At 39.6% G+C, this 18,610-nt stretch overlaps 1 protein-coding gene and 1 pseudogene across 4 annotated transcripts in view; one reads left to right on the top strand and one right to left on the bottom strand.

Annotated features, from left to right (window-relative positions):
* Window positions 1–6,304: 6,304 nt before the first annotated feature.
* Window positions 6,305–18,610, top strand: part of LIPH (lipase H) — a 49,204-nt gene continuing 36,898 nt past the window's right edge. For all 3 annotated transcript variants that reach the window (XR_002975145.4, XR_006656128.3, XM_024564361.4), the window contains exon 1: window positions 6,305–6,739. Coding sequence is in view for 1 of the 3 variants with exons in the window: in XM_024564361.4 (XP_024420129.1) it covers window positions 6,691–6,739 (49 nt within the window). In the remaining 2 variants the exon portion in view is untranslated. The remainder of the gene's footprint in view (window positions 6,740–18,610) is intronic.
* Window positions 13,526–14,827, bottom strand: LOC123480248 (protein arginine N-methyltransferase 1-like; annotated as a pseudogene). Its single transcript, XR_011650859.1, has 2 exons — window positions 14,250–14,827; window positions 13,526–14,017 (listed from the first exon to the last, which is right to left on the bottom strand). The product of XR_011650859.1 is annotated as a protein arginine N-methyltransferase 1-like (transcript).

Below are 18,610 nucleotides of genomic sequence, written 5' to 3'. Positions count from 1 at the left end.
GGCCCAATGGGCTAGTGGGTAGCAGAGGAAGTGACTGAAAGCTGGCAAAGAGCCCAGTATGGGGCAATGTTCCCTCTCAGACCCCTCCCACACACACACAGCACCACAGCCACAACGTAATGGTTGAGTATGATTGCAAAATAGAGGAAAAAGTGAAGGCTATGAAAAATGAAATAAAGGAAAATGCACAGGGAACCAACAGTGACAGGAAGAAAACCGGGACTCGAATAAACAGTTTAGAGCAGAAAGAAGAAATAAACATTCAATTAGAACAGAATGAAGAAACAAGAATTCAAAAAAATGAGGAGAGGCTTAGGAACCTCTGGGACAATTTTAAACATTTCAACATCTGAATAATAGGGGTGCCAGAAGGAGAAGAGGAAGAACAAACAATCGAAAACTTATTTAAAAACATAATGAAGGAGAACTTCCCCAATCTGGCAAAGGAAATAGACTTCCAGGAAGTCCAGGAAGCTCAGAGAGTCCCGAAGAAGTTGGACCCAAGGAAGCACACACCAAGGCCCATCATAATTACATTAGCCAAGATTAAAGATAAGGAGAGAATATTAGAAGCAGCAGGAGAAAAGGACACAGTTACCTACAAAGGGGTTCCCATAAGACTGTCAGCTGATTTCTCAAAAGAGACCTTACAGGCAAGAAGGGGCTGGCAAGAAGTATTCCAAGTCATGAAAGGCAAGGGCCTACATCCAAGATTACTGTATCCAGCAAAGCTATCATTTAGAATGGAAGGGAAGATAAAGTGCTTCTCAGATAAGGTCAAATTAAAGGAGTTCATCATCACCAAGCCATTATTATATGAAATGTTAAAGGGACTTATCTAAGAAAAAGAAGATAAAAAATATGAACAGTAAAAATGACAGCAAACTCACAGTTATTAACAACCACACCTAAAAACAAAACAAAAGAAAACTAAGCAAACAACTAGAACAGAAACAGAACCACAGAAATGGAGATAACATGGAGGGTTATCAATAGGGGATTGGGAGGGGGAGAGAGGGGGGAAAGGTACAGAGAATAAGTAGCATAAATGATAGGTGGAAAATAGACAGGGGGAGGGTAAGAATAGTGTAGGAAATGTAGAAGCCAAAGAACTTATAAGTATGACCCATGGACATGAAATAAAGGGGGGAAATGTGGGAGGGAGGGGGTGGGCAGGATGGAGTGGAGTGAAGGGGGGGAAATGGGACAACTGTAATAGCATAATCAATAAAATATATTGAAATAAAAAAGAAAAAATACCAATATTCCAAAAGGTAAAACTTTTGGTCTTCTTCATCCCCAAATGGTTCACTATGGTTGGCTCCAAATGGGGGCCCAAGGCAGAAGTCATAAGGATAGACCTTCCAAATTACAGGGGTGGATTTTTCCATATTGTTGCTGCTCTGTGTGTACTCCAGGGAACCATTGTCTAATTCAGGTACAGAATTCTGCATTAGAAACCAGCAAAGTTAAAGTAAAAGCAGAAGTCTTGTTCTAATAACTATTTTAAAACAACAGCTTAAGACCCAAATAAATGTAAAATACATCATACTGATGGACATTAAATATTGCTCATTGCCCCCAAATTTTTGTTGACTTTTTTATAATGCAAGAGCAGAGCAAACTTTTTGGACTCCTTTGACAATTGAATATGGAATCACTGCTAGCCATGTCAGTTGTGTCAAATGCTATGTCAAGACTGAGGTAATCGAGTAATCGGGTATAATGGGAACGAATGTGTGGGAGGCCAAAACTCCCAAAACCACAAGTCTAGACATTTGGTTAAAGACTCCATTTGGACACCAATGTGAGCGAGACCTCCACCTCTTGTAGGCTGTAAAAACTCATTGCTCGCACCACCCAATGTGCAAGCTTGGCTCTACCACAGGTCACTCTCAGAGCCCTGCTGGACTTTTATTCCACCAGACATGTGCCACCACTATAACCGGTCTTGAGACTCAGGCCCACCTCGCCACCTGCAGACCCTGCCAGTGACCAGGACTTCGCCCCAGATGCTCTCTCTGCTCCCTTCTTTCACCTAAGCTCCCTCTCTCTATGTGTAACCTGCCTGCGACTCCATGGGCTTATTAAAGAGGAAGTCTCCCCTAATAAACCTGCCATTGTGGAAAGACACAATGTGGGTGAGTGACTCCTTTCAAGGATGCTCCCTTGCTCACAACAATTGTTTTTTTTAGGACTTGTAGTAAGTAAAACAATTTTGCTTTTGTCTCGCCAGTGTGCATACTGGCCTTGAGAAGGCCGTCTCTCTTTGAAACGTTCTGCGCGGCACTCTGAATATAAGCAGTTACCGAAAGCACTAGACCTGCCTCGATGTTGTGTAATACAGTGTGTGTAAGGAAGTCATGGTCTCTGGAACAAAGTAGTTCTCTTCCATGAAAAATATTTCCTGCTCTGGCTGGGTAGCTCAGTTGGTCAGAGCATCATCCTGATACGCCAAGGTTGCCATTCTATCCCCAGCCAGGGCACATAGAAGAATCAACCAATGAATGCATAAATTAGTGGAAAAAATAATCGATGCTTTTTTTCTCTCTCCCCCTCTCTCTAAAAATCAATAAGTAAAAACATTTTTAAAAACATGCTAAACATTAAAAAAAATACTTCTTGGGCCCCAAAACTAGTATGCTGACATTTTCCCTCTTGTTTTGTAATAAACTACCCTCATAAATTATTCACATAGTAATGTTAAGTTAATATAAGTATACTTATCTTATATATTTATGTTATTTATTATATATTATACATTATTTATTATATGCATTTTTATTATTGCATAATAGTAATACACTGACATATTAGTAAGTGAACAAGAAAAAAGTTAGGTTCCCACTCCCTTGAAGGTAAAATCCAACATCCTAGGAGCAACATACCAAGTTCTTTACAGCCTGTCTTCAAATTACTTTATCATTTCCTATTTCCACATGCCGAACTCTCAGTCCACACTTCTTTTGTGCTTCTAGGTCTGTTTCTTCTGCCTGGAATGCTTTTCCTCTACCTTCTTCACCTCACAGGCTCCTACCTAGTCTTTGGAACCCATATCAAAAGGTACCTCCTATGTGAAGCTTTTTCAATGGCATCTCTCTAAATTAACGTGTCTGTGTCCTTGAGGGAAGGAGCCGTCTCCTATTTTTCCCTTATTATTATTATTATTGGTTAGGTTTTATTTATTTATTTTTAGAGAGAGAGGAAGGGAGGGAGAAAGAGAGGGAGAGAAACATTGATGTGTGGTTGCCTCTCTCATGCCAGCCAGGGCTCCCTTATTATTTTTTAAAATGGAAGCTCAAAAAAAGTTCGATAAGTGATAGAATGAAGAATAAAACAAATATATGGATTTGGAGAAAGTTACCCTGATCTCCTTGTAGAATATTAATCAAGGAAACAGGCTTATCTTTCTCAGCTTGGATCACAAGTGAGAGGTGGCAGGCTCACTTAGTATGGATGAGAAGTTAAAGGGATGTTATAGTGAATCATATACTAGCTTGGAACCCTAGGTCAGGGCATGAGGGGACATAGGTCACCTTTCATGACTGTTGAAGCCAATGAGAATTATAAAACCACCTCCCTGCAGTTCCATACCTGTTTTTCCTGCTCTTGGAAACTTGCCTACTTCCTCTACCCTCCTCTCTGTAGCAAGTGATTTTTAGGTTTTTAAAGAAGTCTAGCCCTGGCTGTTGTTACTCAGTGGATTGAGTGCTGGCCTGCTAACGCAAGTGTCACAAGTTTGGTTCCCAGTCAGGGCACATGCCTGGGTTGCAGGCCAGGTCCCCAGTAGGGGTGTGCGAGAGGCAACCACACATTGATGTCTCTCTCCTTCTCCCTCCCTTCCTCTCTCTTGAAAAATAAATAAATAAAAATCTTTTGTTAAAAAAAGATATGTAGTACATAACAGTAGATTGGAAATGAGGAAAATTGTGATATTCTTGATCTGTGGTCATTTATCAGGGTCTGAGTATTGAGGAAATTGACCATTATTCACTCTTGACACCTTTGACAAAATGTTAACATTCAAGTTGGCCATCATCCGGAAAAGTTTTTTTTTAATTTTATTTATTTATTTTTAGAGAGAGAGGAAGGGAGGGAGAAAGAGAGGGAGAGAAACATCAATGTGCGGTTACCTCTCACACAACCCTCACTGGGGACCTGGCCTGCAAACCAGGCACATGCCCTGACTGGGAATCGAACTGGTGACCCTTTGGTTTGCAGGCCAGCGCTGGATCCACTGAACCACACCAGCCAGGGCAGAAAACTTTTATTTGGAAATAAATATAGGTTCACAGGAAGCTGCAAAAATTGTACAGGGATTTCCCATGTAGCCTTACCAAGTTTCCTCCAATTTCAACGTGTAACTAGGATGCACTTTCAAAACCAGAAAATTGACTTTGGTACAATCCACATACCTTATTTAGATTTTACCGGTTTTACATGCACTCATTTGTGTGTGTGTGTGTGCGTGTGTGTGTCTATGTGATCTTAATCATAGGTGTAGATTCTCGTAACCACCACCACAATTAAGAGATGGAATTACTCCACTTCTCAAAGATTCCTTTGCACTACCTCTTTGTAATCACACCCATTTTCAGGTCTTCCCTTCCCTTCCCTTCCCTTCCCTTCAGGTCTCCCATCCTTTTAAATGTTTATTCATTTTTTTATATCTGGTATTTCTCACTAACCCCCAAAAAGGAGACGGGTTTTCCTATTGATTCTTGTGCTGTTTTAAATGCTGGAAATAGAAAGGAGCATGGGTCTCGGAAACTAAGGGAGACTTCTGTGCCCACCAGTGGGAAAATCATTAATAGTAACCCAAAGATGTTGAAAGTAACACAAAGCCTACTCACAGAAATGATTTTTATTCCTGTAATTGGTTAGTTTCCAGGAAAATGTACATTGGCTCTGTGTAGATAAAACACAGGTACTAAAACTGGTAAGTGTTCAGCAAATATTTATCAGACAAGTACACTGATCCAACAGGGAGCAAAGCATTCCACAACCAGTTCCTCAGAGAGCATGAGGCAACTCTCCATTTGTTCCAGGGGGCGGTTGCTTTCAAATTAGTAAAGCTTTTTTGCAAATGGAACAGTAAAAAGCTAGCAGGTCACCTATTTGCTTTTCCTATTTATGTATCCCTGATTACTTCTCCAAGCAGCAGACAAAACACAAAAATAGACCTAAAGTACAGACTAAAGCCATTAACCTGAAACATCACGCTGTAAACTGCTTTCCATTCCTAAAATTTCAAAGATTCTCCACCAGGTCCCTCTGCTCAGTATTGTGTAGCCCACCTTTTAGGGGCAGGAAAGGTGCAGATCAGCTGGATAATAGCAATAGTTACCAAGAGGTGGGTGCACTTACCTTGGTAGTCAGCACAATGGTGAGAACTTCGATTTAATCCATAAAATAACCCTGTGAGATGCGTGGTTATTATCTCCATTTTACAGTTGAGAACACTAAGACTTAGAGAACTTAAATATTTTCCTTAAAGCCGCACAACTAGCGACTAAAGTGGTGGGATTGGAAACCAGGTCCGTCGGCCAGTGCCAGAAAGTCTTGGCATTCATTAGATCTGAGGCATGACACAGAAATATATACAGAATGCTGTTTACAGCCATCCCCCTCGTCCTTCCCCCGCCCCAGCCCCAGTAATTCTGATACACTGATTCCTTGGGATGCATTGCTAGAATCTACTTCCTATAAGGAATTCCCTGCAAATTGGGGTGCTGAAAACTTACAAACTTAGACCAGAGATGCTTTTACTTCATAAACGTGTGCTTCAGATAGACGATGCTAAGTGACTAGTGGCCTTTGCCTGCTGCTTTGGGTGAAAATCTGTTCTTAAATTGTTTGTGTCTTTACTCACTATTTTCAAGCTCATCAGACCCCCAGAAGTCTAAATGCTGCAAGCACTCCACCAGAAAGGGGATTACGGTAAATGACCTTGTAGCTATGGAGCGCAAGTTTAGTTACTTACTGCAGTGAGGTGGGTGGATTCTGACACAGTTCTCTAAAGTCTTTGCGTTTACTTTTCCTTTAAAAGAAGGAAGAAAGGGGAGGAGGAGAACTAATAGCTAGATGGTAACTCTGGATAAGAAGAAATAAAAATAAAGATATGTAATACCACAAAAAGGTTTCCTTTAATCTGAAGCATATTTTGGCAAATGTAGATATGGTTAGACTGAATATGGTTAGAATGAAATGTTCTTAATAAAATCTAAAGATTGCTCTATGAGGAATAAAAGTGTGAATTAACATAAAAAGTAGTTTTGTATACACAGGCCAAGAGAACACTAACTGAACTTGTTTCATTCACAAGAACATGTGAGGAAAGTATCTCAAATCACACTTGATTTCAACACACAAGCCAAAGGACTAATAAACCGCCCACAAAGAATGAACCTATTTTGAACTCGTCATTCTGCAAATATGTACTATTATATTAAGATATGCTTAAAATTGCGTAAGGTGGAGATGTACCTGACCTTTTATTGAAAAGAGGAGGAGTCAAGTATCCTGAAAGGGCTGGGACCTGCCTTCAGTCCCTCCGGAACTTCCTGTTGTCACCACACCTCTGGATTAGTTATCTGACCTGTCTCAGGGCAAAGCTCTCAGCAGAAACTCCAAGGCTCTGTGAAAGAAGTCACTCTTGTGAGTGTGACACGCAGTCTCTCCAGTTTCCACATGCTGGGATTGTGCTTCTTCATCGGCTTGTTGTGCCTGGCGAGATCAGGTAAGTCATCTATTGAATGGTTTCCTTCATTGTTCAAAAAACATTACTAGTATTAATGTCATTTTGCATGTTATCATCCCAGTTTCTTAATGTAGTTTTAAGTTTCATCCAGTCATTTTTAAGAAAGAAGATAGGGATTAAATAAATTTCCTAATTCTGAAAAAAACATTATTTTTTTCTCAGTAATAAAAGAAGCTCTTATTCCTTTGAATTAATTTGTTCTTCTGAGGTATAAAAATTTAATATGTTGAAAAATTTAGAATGATGTTCTTCATAGTTAAAATTTCTCTGTCTTTCCACCTCTGTGAAATAAGATTATTTATTTTCTGGAAATTTAAAATTTTATTTTATTTGAAGATCTAATATATAGAGGGTAGGTTTTCATAGCACTTGTGCATTAAGGATTTATTTAAATTGTTCTTACAGAAAAACATAATTTTTATATATGTAAACCCCTTAGAATGGTACTTGGCATATAGATAGCTTAAAATTATTAATCATAATTAAATAAAAATTAAAAAGTAACAAAAATAAAGTGAAAAGTTTTTAAAAAACTCAACACCTCTCAGTATTTTTAGGAATCCAGTTCTTTTTCACATAGTTATGATAATGTAGTACAATTTTTTTGAAGGAAAATATATATTAGGATCCATAAAAATGTTCCTGCCCTTTGAAGTAGTAAAACAACTTTTAAAAAAGAAAGAACTTATATACTAAGATGATTCTGTTATTTATAATACCTTGAAACTACATACAGCAGAAGTGTACCTACATACAGGAATGTGTTAAGTAAAACTAAAATTTTAACAATGTTAAAATCATGTATGTATACATGTAAATAAAGTTTAGATGGGAAGTAGAAAAGTTAAAGTAGTTGTATTAGAACTTCAGGCTTAGAAATAAATGTGTTTTTTGCTCATTCCCTGCACCCCTCCAAACCCAGCCTCCCAATCTATTCCCCTTCCCTCCACCTGTCAGCCTGCTTTCTCTGAGTCTGTTTCTATTTTGCTTGTTAGTTCATTTTGTTAATCAACTTTCACATATGAATGAAATCATATGGTACTTGTCCCTCTGACTGGCTTATTCCACTTAGCACGATGCTCCCTGTCACAAACGGTAAGATTTCCTTATTTTTTACAGATGAGTAGTATTCCATTGTGTAAATGTATCACAGGTGTTGTATCTGCTCATCTACTGATGGGCACTTGGGCTGCTTCCAAATCTTGGCTATTGTAAAAAATGCTGTAAAGAACACATGGGTGCGTATATTCTTTGGAAAGAGCATTTCAGGTTTCTTCGGATATATTGTGGAATCACTGGGTCAAGAAATAAATATTTCTTACTTTGTGCTTTTGAAGTTGATTTAACAGTAAGTTAAAATTTTACTAGTATGATATTTTTAACTGAGAATAAACATTTTAAAATGTGTTTATCATTTTTTTAATTTTAAAAATGAATATAAATTTAAGGGTAGCTTAAGGGGAGAGGGAGTTAACCATAACACAAAAGCCTGATGATAATTTGTGGTTACTTCTTCCAGTCTCCCATCATATATCTCTATTTACAAAGTAGGAATTTGATTTTTTTGTGACCTTTCTTTTTACTCAATTACTGCGTTAGTAAAGTCTTGTTTTAAATAGGTTTCAGAAGACTCATGGCTGCATGATAGAATCTCTGCAGACAGTGATACACAATACACTTCTGTAGTGAAGGAAAAGGTATAGTTATAGCTGTAAGGAAAACAAGGAAAAGGTACAGTTACAGCTGTAAGCTAAATCTGGACTTCTCAGTATCTGCAAAACTGTGAACTTGGAAATTCCATGAGGGAGGGAAGTGAATAATATGCATCCGATAGCAGAAACTATTAGTCACTTTTTGCTTTTGCTTTATTTGCCTTGCAGACCAAAAATTAGCAAGTGTTAGGATGTGATCAGAAAGCCCAAGGATACAAGTCATTCACTTTGGGAGATTTGTGCTTTGTTATTCTAGCCTCTATAAAACCATCAGGAGAATGTTGGCCATAACCTTACTAGTGTGCATGGCAAACTCTAGAGTGCACCAGAAATGCCTGGGAAATTAGTTAGAAAAGCAGAGACTCTCCCCCAAGAAATCCAGGCTCAGGGGGTCTGGTGTGAGACCCTAAAATATGCATCTTTAATAAACCCTCAAGGTTTTTCAACTACAGGTGGCCCAAAGAATACGGCTGATAATACTGTTTTAAATTAAGACTATTGTCCTAAATATTTTTTAAAGTTACTATGTTATCAATCTTTGGCTTATGGTAACTTGTATAAAACTAAGTAGATATTTTCCTAGAGAAAATAGCTTAGTGCTAAACATAGAGAATATTTCCTAGGATACTGGAAATCCTTTCCAAAGTGATTCATAATTCCATGTGTGTGATTCACCCTTCTCAAACACAAGATCATAGGTGAGTGAGGGGGTGGGGTGTGAATGCACATACTTTGCATATGATTAAGAGATGAGAGTGAAGAAACCTGGCATCTGATTTGTTTTCTAAATTGTATCCTAAAGAAATATAAGCCAGGGGTTAAAAGTCGAGCTATCATTCCAATCAAGAGGGCATTTTGCCCATAAGCTTCTTGCCTGCCTGCCCGTCCCCCTCTCCGCCCCCGCCGTGGGGATTGGGAAGGGGCACAGGGGAGGAAGAGAAACAACTGATATTTCCTGGCCAGCAATGAATGCTTCACATTCTAGCTCAGGACAGGTCTTTAATGCCAGATTCAGGTGGTCCTCTGCACAAAAATATACACTGAGTTACTTTTTTTTTAAACTTTATTTTTAAAGAGAGGGAAAGGGAGGGGGAAAGAGAGAGAGAGAAACATTGATGTGTGAGAGACACATCGATCAGTTGCCTTTCACATGCTCCCAACTGGAGACCCAGCCCACAAACCCAGGCATGTGCTATGACTGGGAATCAAACCAGCTACACTTACAGGTTTGCAGGCCCACACTCAATCCACTGAGCCACACCAGCCAGGGCTTCTTTTCATATTCAAAAAATCAAGTAGAATTTCATGGCAGTGACATGTCACCTCCCCGTTCTAATTTCTCTTAAAAAAAGGAGTCCAACTTTCTAATTTCTCCAAGGCAAACTTTCTGGCCTAAAGAGATTTTTATTTCTGAGACTTTTAGAAATTCCTTCAGAAAAGTGTTTTCAGGCAGCATAAGAGTATGCTCAGTGTGGGTTACTGGAAACATCTCGCCTCCATCAATTAACATTGGTGAGCAGTGTCCTAAACACTGACTGGCATTCATTGCCCAGCATGTAGAATACTAGACAAAGCATCTCTTAATCTTGGTCTGAATCTCAGTAAATATTTTCAGGCAGCATTGAGCTGGTCTACCTGACCTTGGACTTCTGTTCTAAAGAAGGTATTAACACACATCTGCGTCATATTAGGGGATGGTGGGAAACAATAGCTAGCTCGAGTACACCTTGGAACCCAAAACTTGAACCAAGAAAGTGTGAGCCAGAGCCATCTTGCTTTACTTCCTGTCTGGATACCATGCCTCAAGGTTACATTAGGTGGAATTTCACGGCTGTCACTTGGGTTTGGAAGTTAGTGGACTAAAGGTTACCGACTGTGGGTCTGAGAGAAACTGACACTTGGAATTTCAATAACTTAACTCAGCCACTTGAGCGGTATAATATGAACCTACCTTTGCTTATTGACTCTCATAGAATGTCAGAACTTTCTCCCTTCTTGCACATACTCAACACTTGCTTCATCAGTGGTATTTCTGTCCGCAACTCCATCATCTTCCTGGATGTGAATGAGGTGTTTCCTCTTTCTGTAGAAGTTTTCCCCCAATCAGAAATGTGGGGAATGTTATCAGTTCCTCCAAAAGCAGGTAGAAATGAAAAGGCCGAGACTGAGTGTGACACCAAGATAGCACGTGAGGCTTTATTCAGTGTCAGGGCAGGCAGTGTGTCTCGTGAAGACAGAGCAAAGGCTCCTTTGGAAGTTCCATCCAGGGTTGTCAGTGCTTAGTCTTATCTCAGGGACTGTCTGTCCAACTGGGACTCATGAAATAAATCAATCTCGGGAAACAGTGTCTCTTTTCTGGGCTGTCTTCTAGAGAAATATAGCTGGTGGTTAAAAGTGGAGACGTCTGCCTAAGTAAGAGGGCATTTTGTCCATCCAACCCAATTTTCTCTGGCAAAGAGAGAACAAAATAACAATTTTATTTAGTCCTTAAGCCTGAGAATAAGAGTAGTAGTTTATTTTTGCATGAATAGGTACAAACCTTCCCCCGCCCCCAAAACAGAGTGACCATGGTGTGGTGCTTTATTTAACCTTCCAGTGACAGAAATGGAAGTCCATTAACCTCAATCTCCATAGGGAAAGAAAACAAATTAGAAAATTGAGAGTCTGTTGTGATTTGGACAGAAAAAGTAAAATTTTTGCCCAGTCACTTTCAAAAGACTTTTAATTTTTTCACCCTGATCTTTCCATGAAAGTATGAAATTATAGGAACCTTCTTTTGTTTGTTTTTATTGAGCTATAATTCACATAACTTGCAATTCACCCATTTAAAATGTACAATTCAGTGGGGTTTTTATTGTATATTCACATCACCAATTTTAGAACATTTTTATAACTTCGAAAAGGAACCCAGTACCCTTAACTATTGCACCCTAATCTTCCTATCTCTTCCCATACCCCAGCCCTATGCAACTACTAGTTTGCTTCTTGTCTCTGTAGATTTAACTGTTCTGAACATGTCATATGAATGGAATTGCATATATGTGCTTTGTGTGTTTTTGTGTGTATGAGACTGGCTTTCACTTATCAAATTGTTTTCAAGATTTAACCTTCTTGGCCCTGGCTGGTGTAGCTGGATTGAGTGCTAACCTGTGGACCAAAGGGTCACTGGTTCGATTTCTGGTTAGGGCACATGCCTGGGTTGCAGGCCGAGTCCCCAGTAGGGAGCATGCAAGAGGCAACCACACATTGATGTTCCTTCCCTCTCTTTCTCCCTCCTTTACCCTCTCTCTAAAAATAAATGAATAAAATCTTTAAAAAAAAAAGATTTATCCTTCTTGTTGCATATGGAGCCATATTCATTAACTAAAGAATAGCAAAAAAAAAAAAAAAAAAAAAAAAAAGTCCTGCTTGAAATAACCATGTCAAAACACCTGTCTGGTCAACAATTCTAATTACAAGACAAAGAATGGTTCTTCTCAGGTCATTTAATTGAAATTAAAAGAAATTTTAATTTCTTCCTGTATTTATTTTTTTAGATTTGGGTTGTCTTTGCTTATAAGACAACCAAATTGGAAATTTGTTTTCCTGACTAGACACCTGTTATCTCTTCCAATCGGCTAGCTTGCAGATCTTAGAATTTTGTGTCCAAAAGGAATGCTTGAGCTTAGCTAAGTCTCTAAGGAATGAGGAACCAACCTCTCATTTTAATATGAGAAAACTGATGGCTCAAGCAGGCTGTTTGTTTTACCTTGTTCACGACAGAGCCAGAACCAGATCCAGTTCCATGGCCAGGCTGAAGCACTGCCATCTGTATACTGGCCAATACAATTCCCCTTTTTCCAAAATCCTTCCATAATGATGAAAGAAAGGGATTAATACTTACTGAGCACTTGCTTTATATCAAATCTCATACTAAGCGATTTTACTTATATTATTTCATTTAGTCTTCATAACCCTATGAGGATCAATACTATTGATAACCCAACTTATTGTTAACATCATCCACAATTACTAATTTTTTAGCATTTTCTATGTTCCAGGTAAGGCTTTAGCTAATTCATAGACATCTCCAACTCTCACAGAGGTCCTGCAGGAGTGTGAGTTAGACGGCCTGGGGTTAGTGTGAGGTGAGTGAGGCACTCACAGGGTGTAAAATTTAAGAGGAAGGGACAGCAAGATAAGTTATGTATATTTATAATTTTAATGAAGTAAAATGATATTTTATTCTCATGATATTTTAAAGTAATATTTAAATGATACCTTTAAAATAATTTATTGATTGATTTTTAGTGAGAGAGAAAAACATCAACTTGTTCCACTTATTTATGCATTCACTGATTGATTGTTTTTATTTTTTTTTAATTTTTATTGTTATTCAGTTACAGTTGTATGCCTTTTCTCCCCATCCCTCCACCCCACCCTGATTGATTGTTTTTAAATTTATTTTTTAATCCTCACCTGAGGACATACTTATTGATTTGAGAGAGAGAGAGAGGAAGGGAGGGAGGAAGAGAGGGATACCTAGGTATGTGGCCTGACCAGGAGTGGAAACTGCGACCTTTCGGTTTACGGGACAATGCTGCAAGCAACTGAGCCACACCAGCTGCAGCCATTGATTGATTTTTGTATGTGCCCTGATAGGGGATGGGACCCACCACCTTAGCTACCAAAGGCTCTAACCTACTAAGCTACCCGGGCAGGACCTAAATGATACTTTAATATAATTTAATACTTTAATGTAAATGATAATATGCATATTAATAATAAGGCATATTAAAATGCATTGTTCTAATAATGCATAAGTTATATGCATAAATAATATTCTAACATAATATTTTTATCTATTTACTTATTTCCCAGCTGAGGATTTATTGGCATAAATGTAACCATATAAAAATATGTTATGAGAAACAGTTGCCATGTGGCCTCCCCACAATCTCCCCATCCCGGGCCCAGGCCCCTAAGACTGTTTTCTAAGGCAGGAAGAGCAAAGGGGAGCCCCGAAACCTCCTAAGAAGGCCACAGCCCCCAGGTCTGTGTAGGGCCCACCTGGCTGGGGTGGGAGAAACCAGGCCTGGTCTCAGCACGTCTGGTAGTTGGTGGAGCAGGATAGCTCATACAGCTGGCCCTTGAAATCCAGGTCAGTGGTGAAATCCAGGCCCTGGTTATTGGCACTGGGCCGCATGCCAGTGGTGCCAAAGATCTCCTCGCTGGTCTTCACTGTCAGGTAGTCCTCCGTGTAGAACACCGTCTGCTTCCAGTGCGTGTATGGGGACTCGGGGCTGGTGGAGAAGCCGGGCCTCTTGTGGCAGCGGGTGAACTCCATGTTGAAGTGGGTCACCAGGGCATGCACATAGTCGTTCCACTTCACTTGCAGGGAGAAGGGAGAGGTGTAGGTTAGGTCTTCCACCTTCACAGTGTAAATGTCCAACTCCTTTATGAGGGAGGCATTGATAACCAGGTGTCTGGGGTCCACCACATTTACTGGGGGCTCCTTGATGGCCACGTCTTTGATGCAAGACATGTCAAAGCTGTACATGTTCTCCTACCAGTGTATCTTTTTTTTTTAATTTATTTTTTTATTTTATTTTTTTTTAGAGAGAGGGGAAGGGAAGGAGAAAGAGAGGGAGAGAAACATCAGTGTGTGGTTGCCTCTCGTGCATCCCAAACTGAGGACCTGGCCTGCAATCCAGGCATGTGCCCTGACTGGGAATTGAACTGGTGACCCTTTGGTTCGCAGGCCTGCACTCAGTCCACTGAGCTATACCAGCCTTGGCCTACCAGTGGATCTTGAATTCTTTGTATTGCTAGTCCTTGATGGCCCTCATGTACACTGTTCTACAGCGTGGCTCCATCTGGGAAGATGAGGCCATTGGGTGACAGCCTTTTGTCTTGGGCATAGAGCATGGTGTTGAGCATTGATGGGTAGAAGAGACAGAGGCCCATCCACTTGCTGATGATGATGTCAACCTTCTCCACCGGAGGCTCCACCTCCTCTACCTTCCCCTTGATAATGGTCACCACATGGTCTAACCTGTCAGCTTTGACGATCTTCATCGCATAATCAGAGGTACTGGAAAGCTCGATCCAGATGACTTGTAGACCTTGCCTTGGTAGCAAAAGTACAGAGAACCCATGTCTGAGCCCACATTCTTGTCCTTGAAGAGGTGCCGGTTATGAAACATGGAGTTGCAGTAGGTGAGGGTGTGTACCTTGTCTTTCAGCATCTCCTTGTGGGCATTGAGTCAAAGTAGTAATCTTTGGATGTCACATCTTCGGCGTTGGGCTTCTTGCTGCTTTCTGCTTGGCCAGGTGAGACCTCCGTGATGCAGCTGGTGGCCTCCGCTGCTGTCATCTTCACCTGCACCTACTCCTCGAGCCACCGAGACCACCCCCACCCCAATGCAACATTTTTAAAAGATGAAAATCAATGCAAATAAGTCCATGATGGACAAAATATCAAAATTCTAAATAAAGATAGACTGTTTTACAACTTTGTGTTATTATGCATTAGGAAAAGCACTTTCTAATCAGCAGCCGAATAATCCTGAGCCCATGCCACCTTCATTTCCTTGCTGGATGGTTTATGGGAGTTGACAATGCTGTGTGGACAGATTGAATGGTGGGAGGAGTATATCTATAGTTTTTATTTATTTATTTTAGAGCTTTTATAAAATTTCACACTTGGTTGAAAACATAGGAGGATATATATATGTGTATATATATATAGTGTTCTTTTGCTTCAGACTCAGTTTTCCTCTGGAAGCGCTGTGTAACAGATTGTCATTGTTATGATTTCACACATGGGAAAGTGAAGCCCAGACAGGTTAGGTAATTTAATGACTAGAGGTCACACAGCTAGTGGGGAATGCAGTTGGACCTCAGACCTAGATCTGACTCCAAAACCCGTGCTCCTTCTAAAATCATGTTGCATTTTTGTTTAAGACATTAGGCCATTTTTCTGTAAGTAGGAAAATAGTAACTATTTTCAGCTTTGTGGGCCATTAGTCCCTCAGCTCTGCCTAAGAGTAAGGAAGCAGCCAAAGACAGTACATAAATGGGCATAGCTGGGATGTGGCCCATGGGTGACCATGCATTTGATTGTAACAAAATATCTCAGGCACAAATATGTTATCTTTGAAGATGTTATGGCCAAGTTTCCCTTATATCCTAACTTGGATATGTTTCATTTAATGTAAAAGAGGGAAGACAATAAATGCTAATCAGGCCTGATCTACATAGGAGTCTGAATTCCTCATTGGATGGGAGACATCACTTATCCCATTGTAATTTTCCACTTGTCAACAGGAAATGGCATTTCAGAGAAACTGAATTTCAAAGTAGTCTGAAAAGGAAAGGCAAAGTTTCTCCTGTTTCACATAAACTCTGACAGAGAGGTGAAGCTTTAGAAACCAGTTTAACACGTTCTGTGTTTACTCGGGTTGGCTCTGTTGATGCTAACTCTTAGCAAACTGACTTTAACAAAACAAAAAAATAACCAAAAAGAGGTTTGCTTTCTAAAGGCATACAAATAGTTAATCATTTTAGTAATACCAACATAAAGTAGAACTTAAAAACTGTATTTATGAGGGTGAAGCAATTTAACAAATTTGCTATTCTCAAATATTTAGTTCTTGCATGCTCTCCAAATTACCTGAGATTTTAGGATTCAACAACAAGACAAGTTCCTATGTGCTGGGTACACTGGACAAAAAAATTATGCAGTGCCTGCCCTCAAGGAGCTTAAGCTAATTTGTAACAGGCCCAAAATAAGGTAAATTTCATGTTTCCTTAAAATGTTATTCTGAGACGAAAAGGGTTAATAATCCTAGGCAATTTTAAACTAAGAGCCGCAGAAATAGGATGCATAACCCATTTTTGTTTGCATGTTATTTTCCAAGCCTTGTCATCTGCAGATACATATTTTTGGCAGATATATTTTCATGTACTTTGTCATAATGCACATGTCATTTCATATCCATTTATTTTATTTAATTTATTTTTTGTAAAGATTTTATTTAGTTCGTTTTAAAGAGAAGGGAACGGAGGGAGAAAGAGAGGGAGAGAAACATCAATGTGTGGTTGCATCTCATGCGACCCCCCACTGGGGCCTGGCCCACAACCAAGACATGTGCCCTGACTGGGAATTGAACTGGTGACCCCTTATTTGCAGGCCAGCACTCAATCCACTGAGCCACACCAGCCAGAGCCACTTATTTTATAAATATCACATCATACATGGTTTTTAGTATTCATATGGATCATTGTGAATGGCTAAATACGTTAACAAGTTGATATTTATTCAGGAAACATTTATTAATGCCAACTCTGAGCCAGGACCCGTTCTTGGCAACACAACAATGGATAAACAGACAAATAGATCATTTATCTTGGAGCTTCTGTGCTAGAGGGAGAAATTATTTTAGAATGAGGAAAGAATGCTTCAGGTATGTGGTATGAGAAAAGCAAGTAACATTTAAGGTGAAACTCTCAAGTGTAATTCAATACAAGAAGAAAGTAGAATAATGCCCATAAATCCTGGGGGAAAGAATATTGTTCAATGTCAGGTCATCATTTAGGCTGAGGAATTCATTTACAGATATGAATGAACTTAGGAAATATATTATTCATTATTAGCTCTTCTTGAAAGGAGAGCAAGAACTTTTCACCCAGGAGCAAATGGAGAAGCCTAGGAAAGGGACTCACTGTAAGCAATGATTGTGTACATTACAGTAAAACTGTATAACTGGGGAACTATGTATGATTCCTGAAGATAATTTTTGTACACAGTGCATTCTCATTATTCATGGTAGTTATGTTCTATAAATTCTCTGTAAACCCTGGATTAGGGAATACTGGACCATGGTTCCTAGGGGAAATACAGGGCTATCTTCCCAGGAGCCTCTGGTTATGTTTTTGTTGACTGATCAATACATAACCTTATTTTATGTGCTTTTCTGTTTAAAGACACCTAATTTAATATATATTGTGATTCATAAACATTGATCTCACAGCCAACAACACTATAACTCATGCTTGAACAAAACTTATCTAACTTGTATTTTCTCTATAAGGCACATCATAGCCTTCTTGAGTTTAAGAACACCACACCAAAAAAATAAACAAACAAACATTAGACAGCATGTAAGGATTAGGCTTGGGGGCCATTTTAAACCGAAAAGTCAGCCCTGGCTGGCGTGGCTCAGTAGAAGGAGTGCCGGCCTGCGAACCGAGAGGTCACCAGTTTGATTCCCAGTCAGGGCACAAGCCTGGGTTGTGGGCCAAGGTTGCCGGTTGGGGGTGTGGTCAGAATTGTGCCAGAGACAACTGGCCAGTGTGTATCTCACACGCTGATATTTCTATCCCTCTCTCCCTCCCCTACCCTCTTTCTAAAAGTAAATAAATAAAATCTTGAAAAAGAAAAATCAGTCAGAAAAAGCACAAGAAGCAAAAAAACGTGGCAGTAAACAGACAGTGGAAAAGGTGTTTTTTTATGAGAGTTGAAATAAGAAGGCGGAGTGTTGTCATGTTTGACCTCAGTTGAGAGTGGATGTACGGGGCAACTGCAAGTTTTGCCACTCTGCAAATGTCTGTGAGTAACCACGGAAGCACCTCAAGTACTGATTTGGGGGGCAGGGGGGTATAAGTAAATTTCAGTGATAGGTACATTCGTAAATATGAAACCCACAGAGGGTTGACTGTATTTTGACAATGGGAAGAAAAAGCATACGTGTGAGTGTGTGTATGGCTGGAAGGTGTCAAGGAGATTACGAGACAGGGTAAGTGCCTTAATTTTCTCATCTTTCTTGGTAGGAATAAGGAAATACAACAGATTCAGTAAATACAACAGGTACTCTCTGTGATTGATACACCATTATAGAGGCTTAAATATCATTAAACTAAAAAAGGAATTGCTAGGTGAGCTAAAAATAATTTTACAACTAATAAAAGTCAGGAGGTGGAAGTCAGGTCAGTGGCGACAAGTACTGAGTGTGCTAATGCCCTCATCATGCATAACCAGGAATGCAAACCAGTTTTCAGAATCACTAGATACGGTTTCAAGTTACTAAAGCAAGGACTGGAGCAGAGTCGAGGAAATAAAGTGTTTTGACAAAGGTCAGCAGCAGGACGCATGGCA

The sequence above is a fragment of the Desmodus rotundus genome, chromosome 2 (assembly GCF_022682495.2).
Source record: "Desmodus rotundus isolate HL8 chromosome 2, HLdesRot8A.1, whole genome shotgun sequence".
Taxonomy (NCBI): Eukaryota; Metazoa; Chordata; class Mammalia; order Chiroptera; family Phyllostomidae; genus Desmodus; species Desmodus rotundus.
This window is presented reverse-complemented; position numbering and strand designations above follow the sequence as displayed.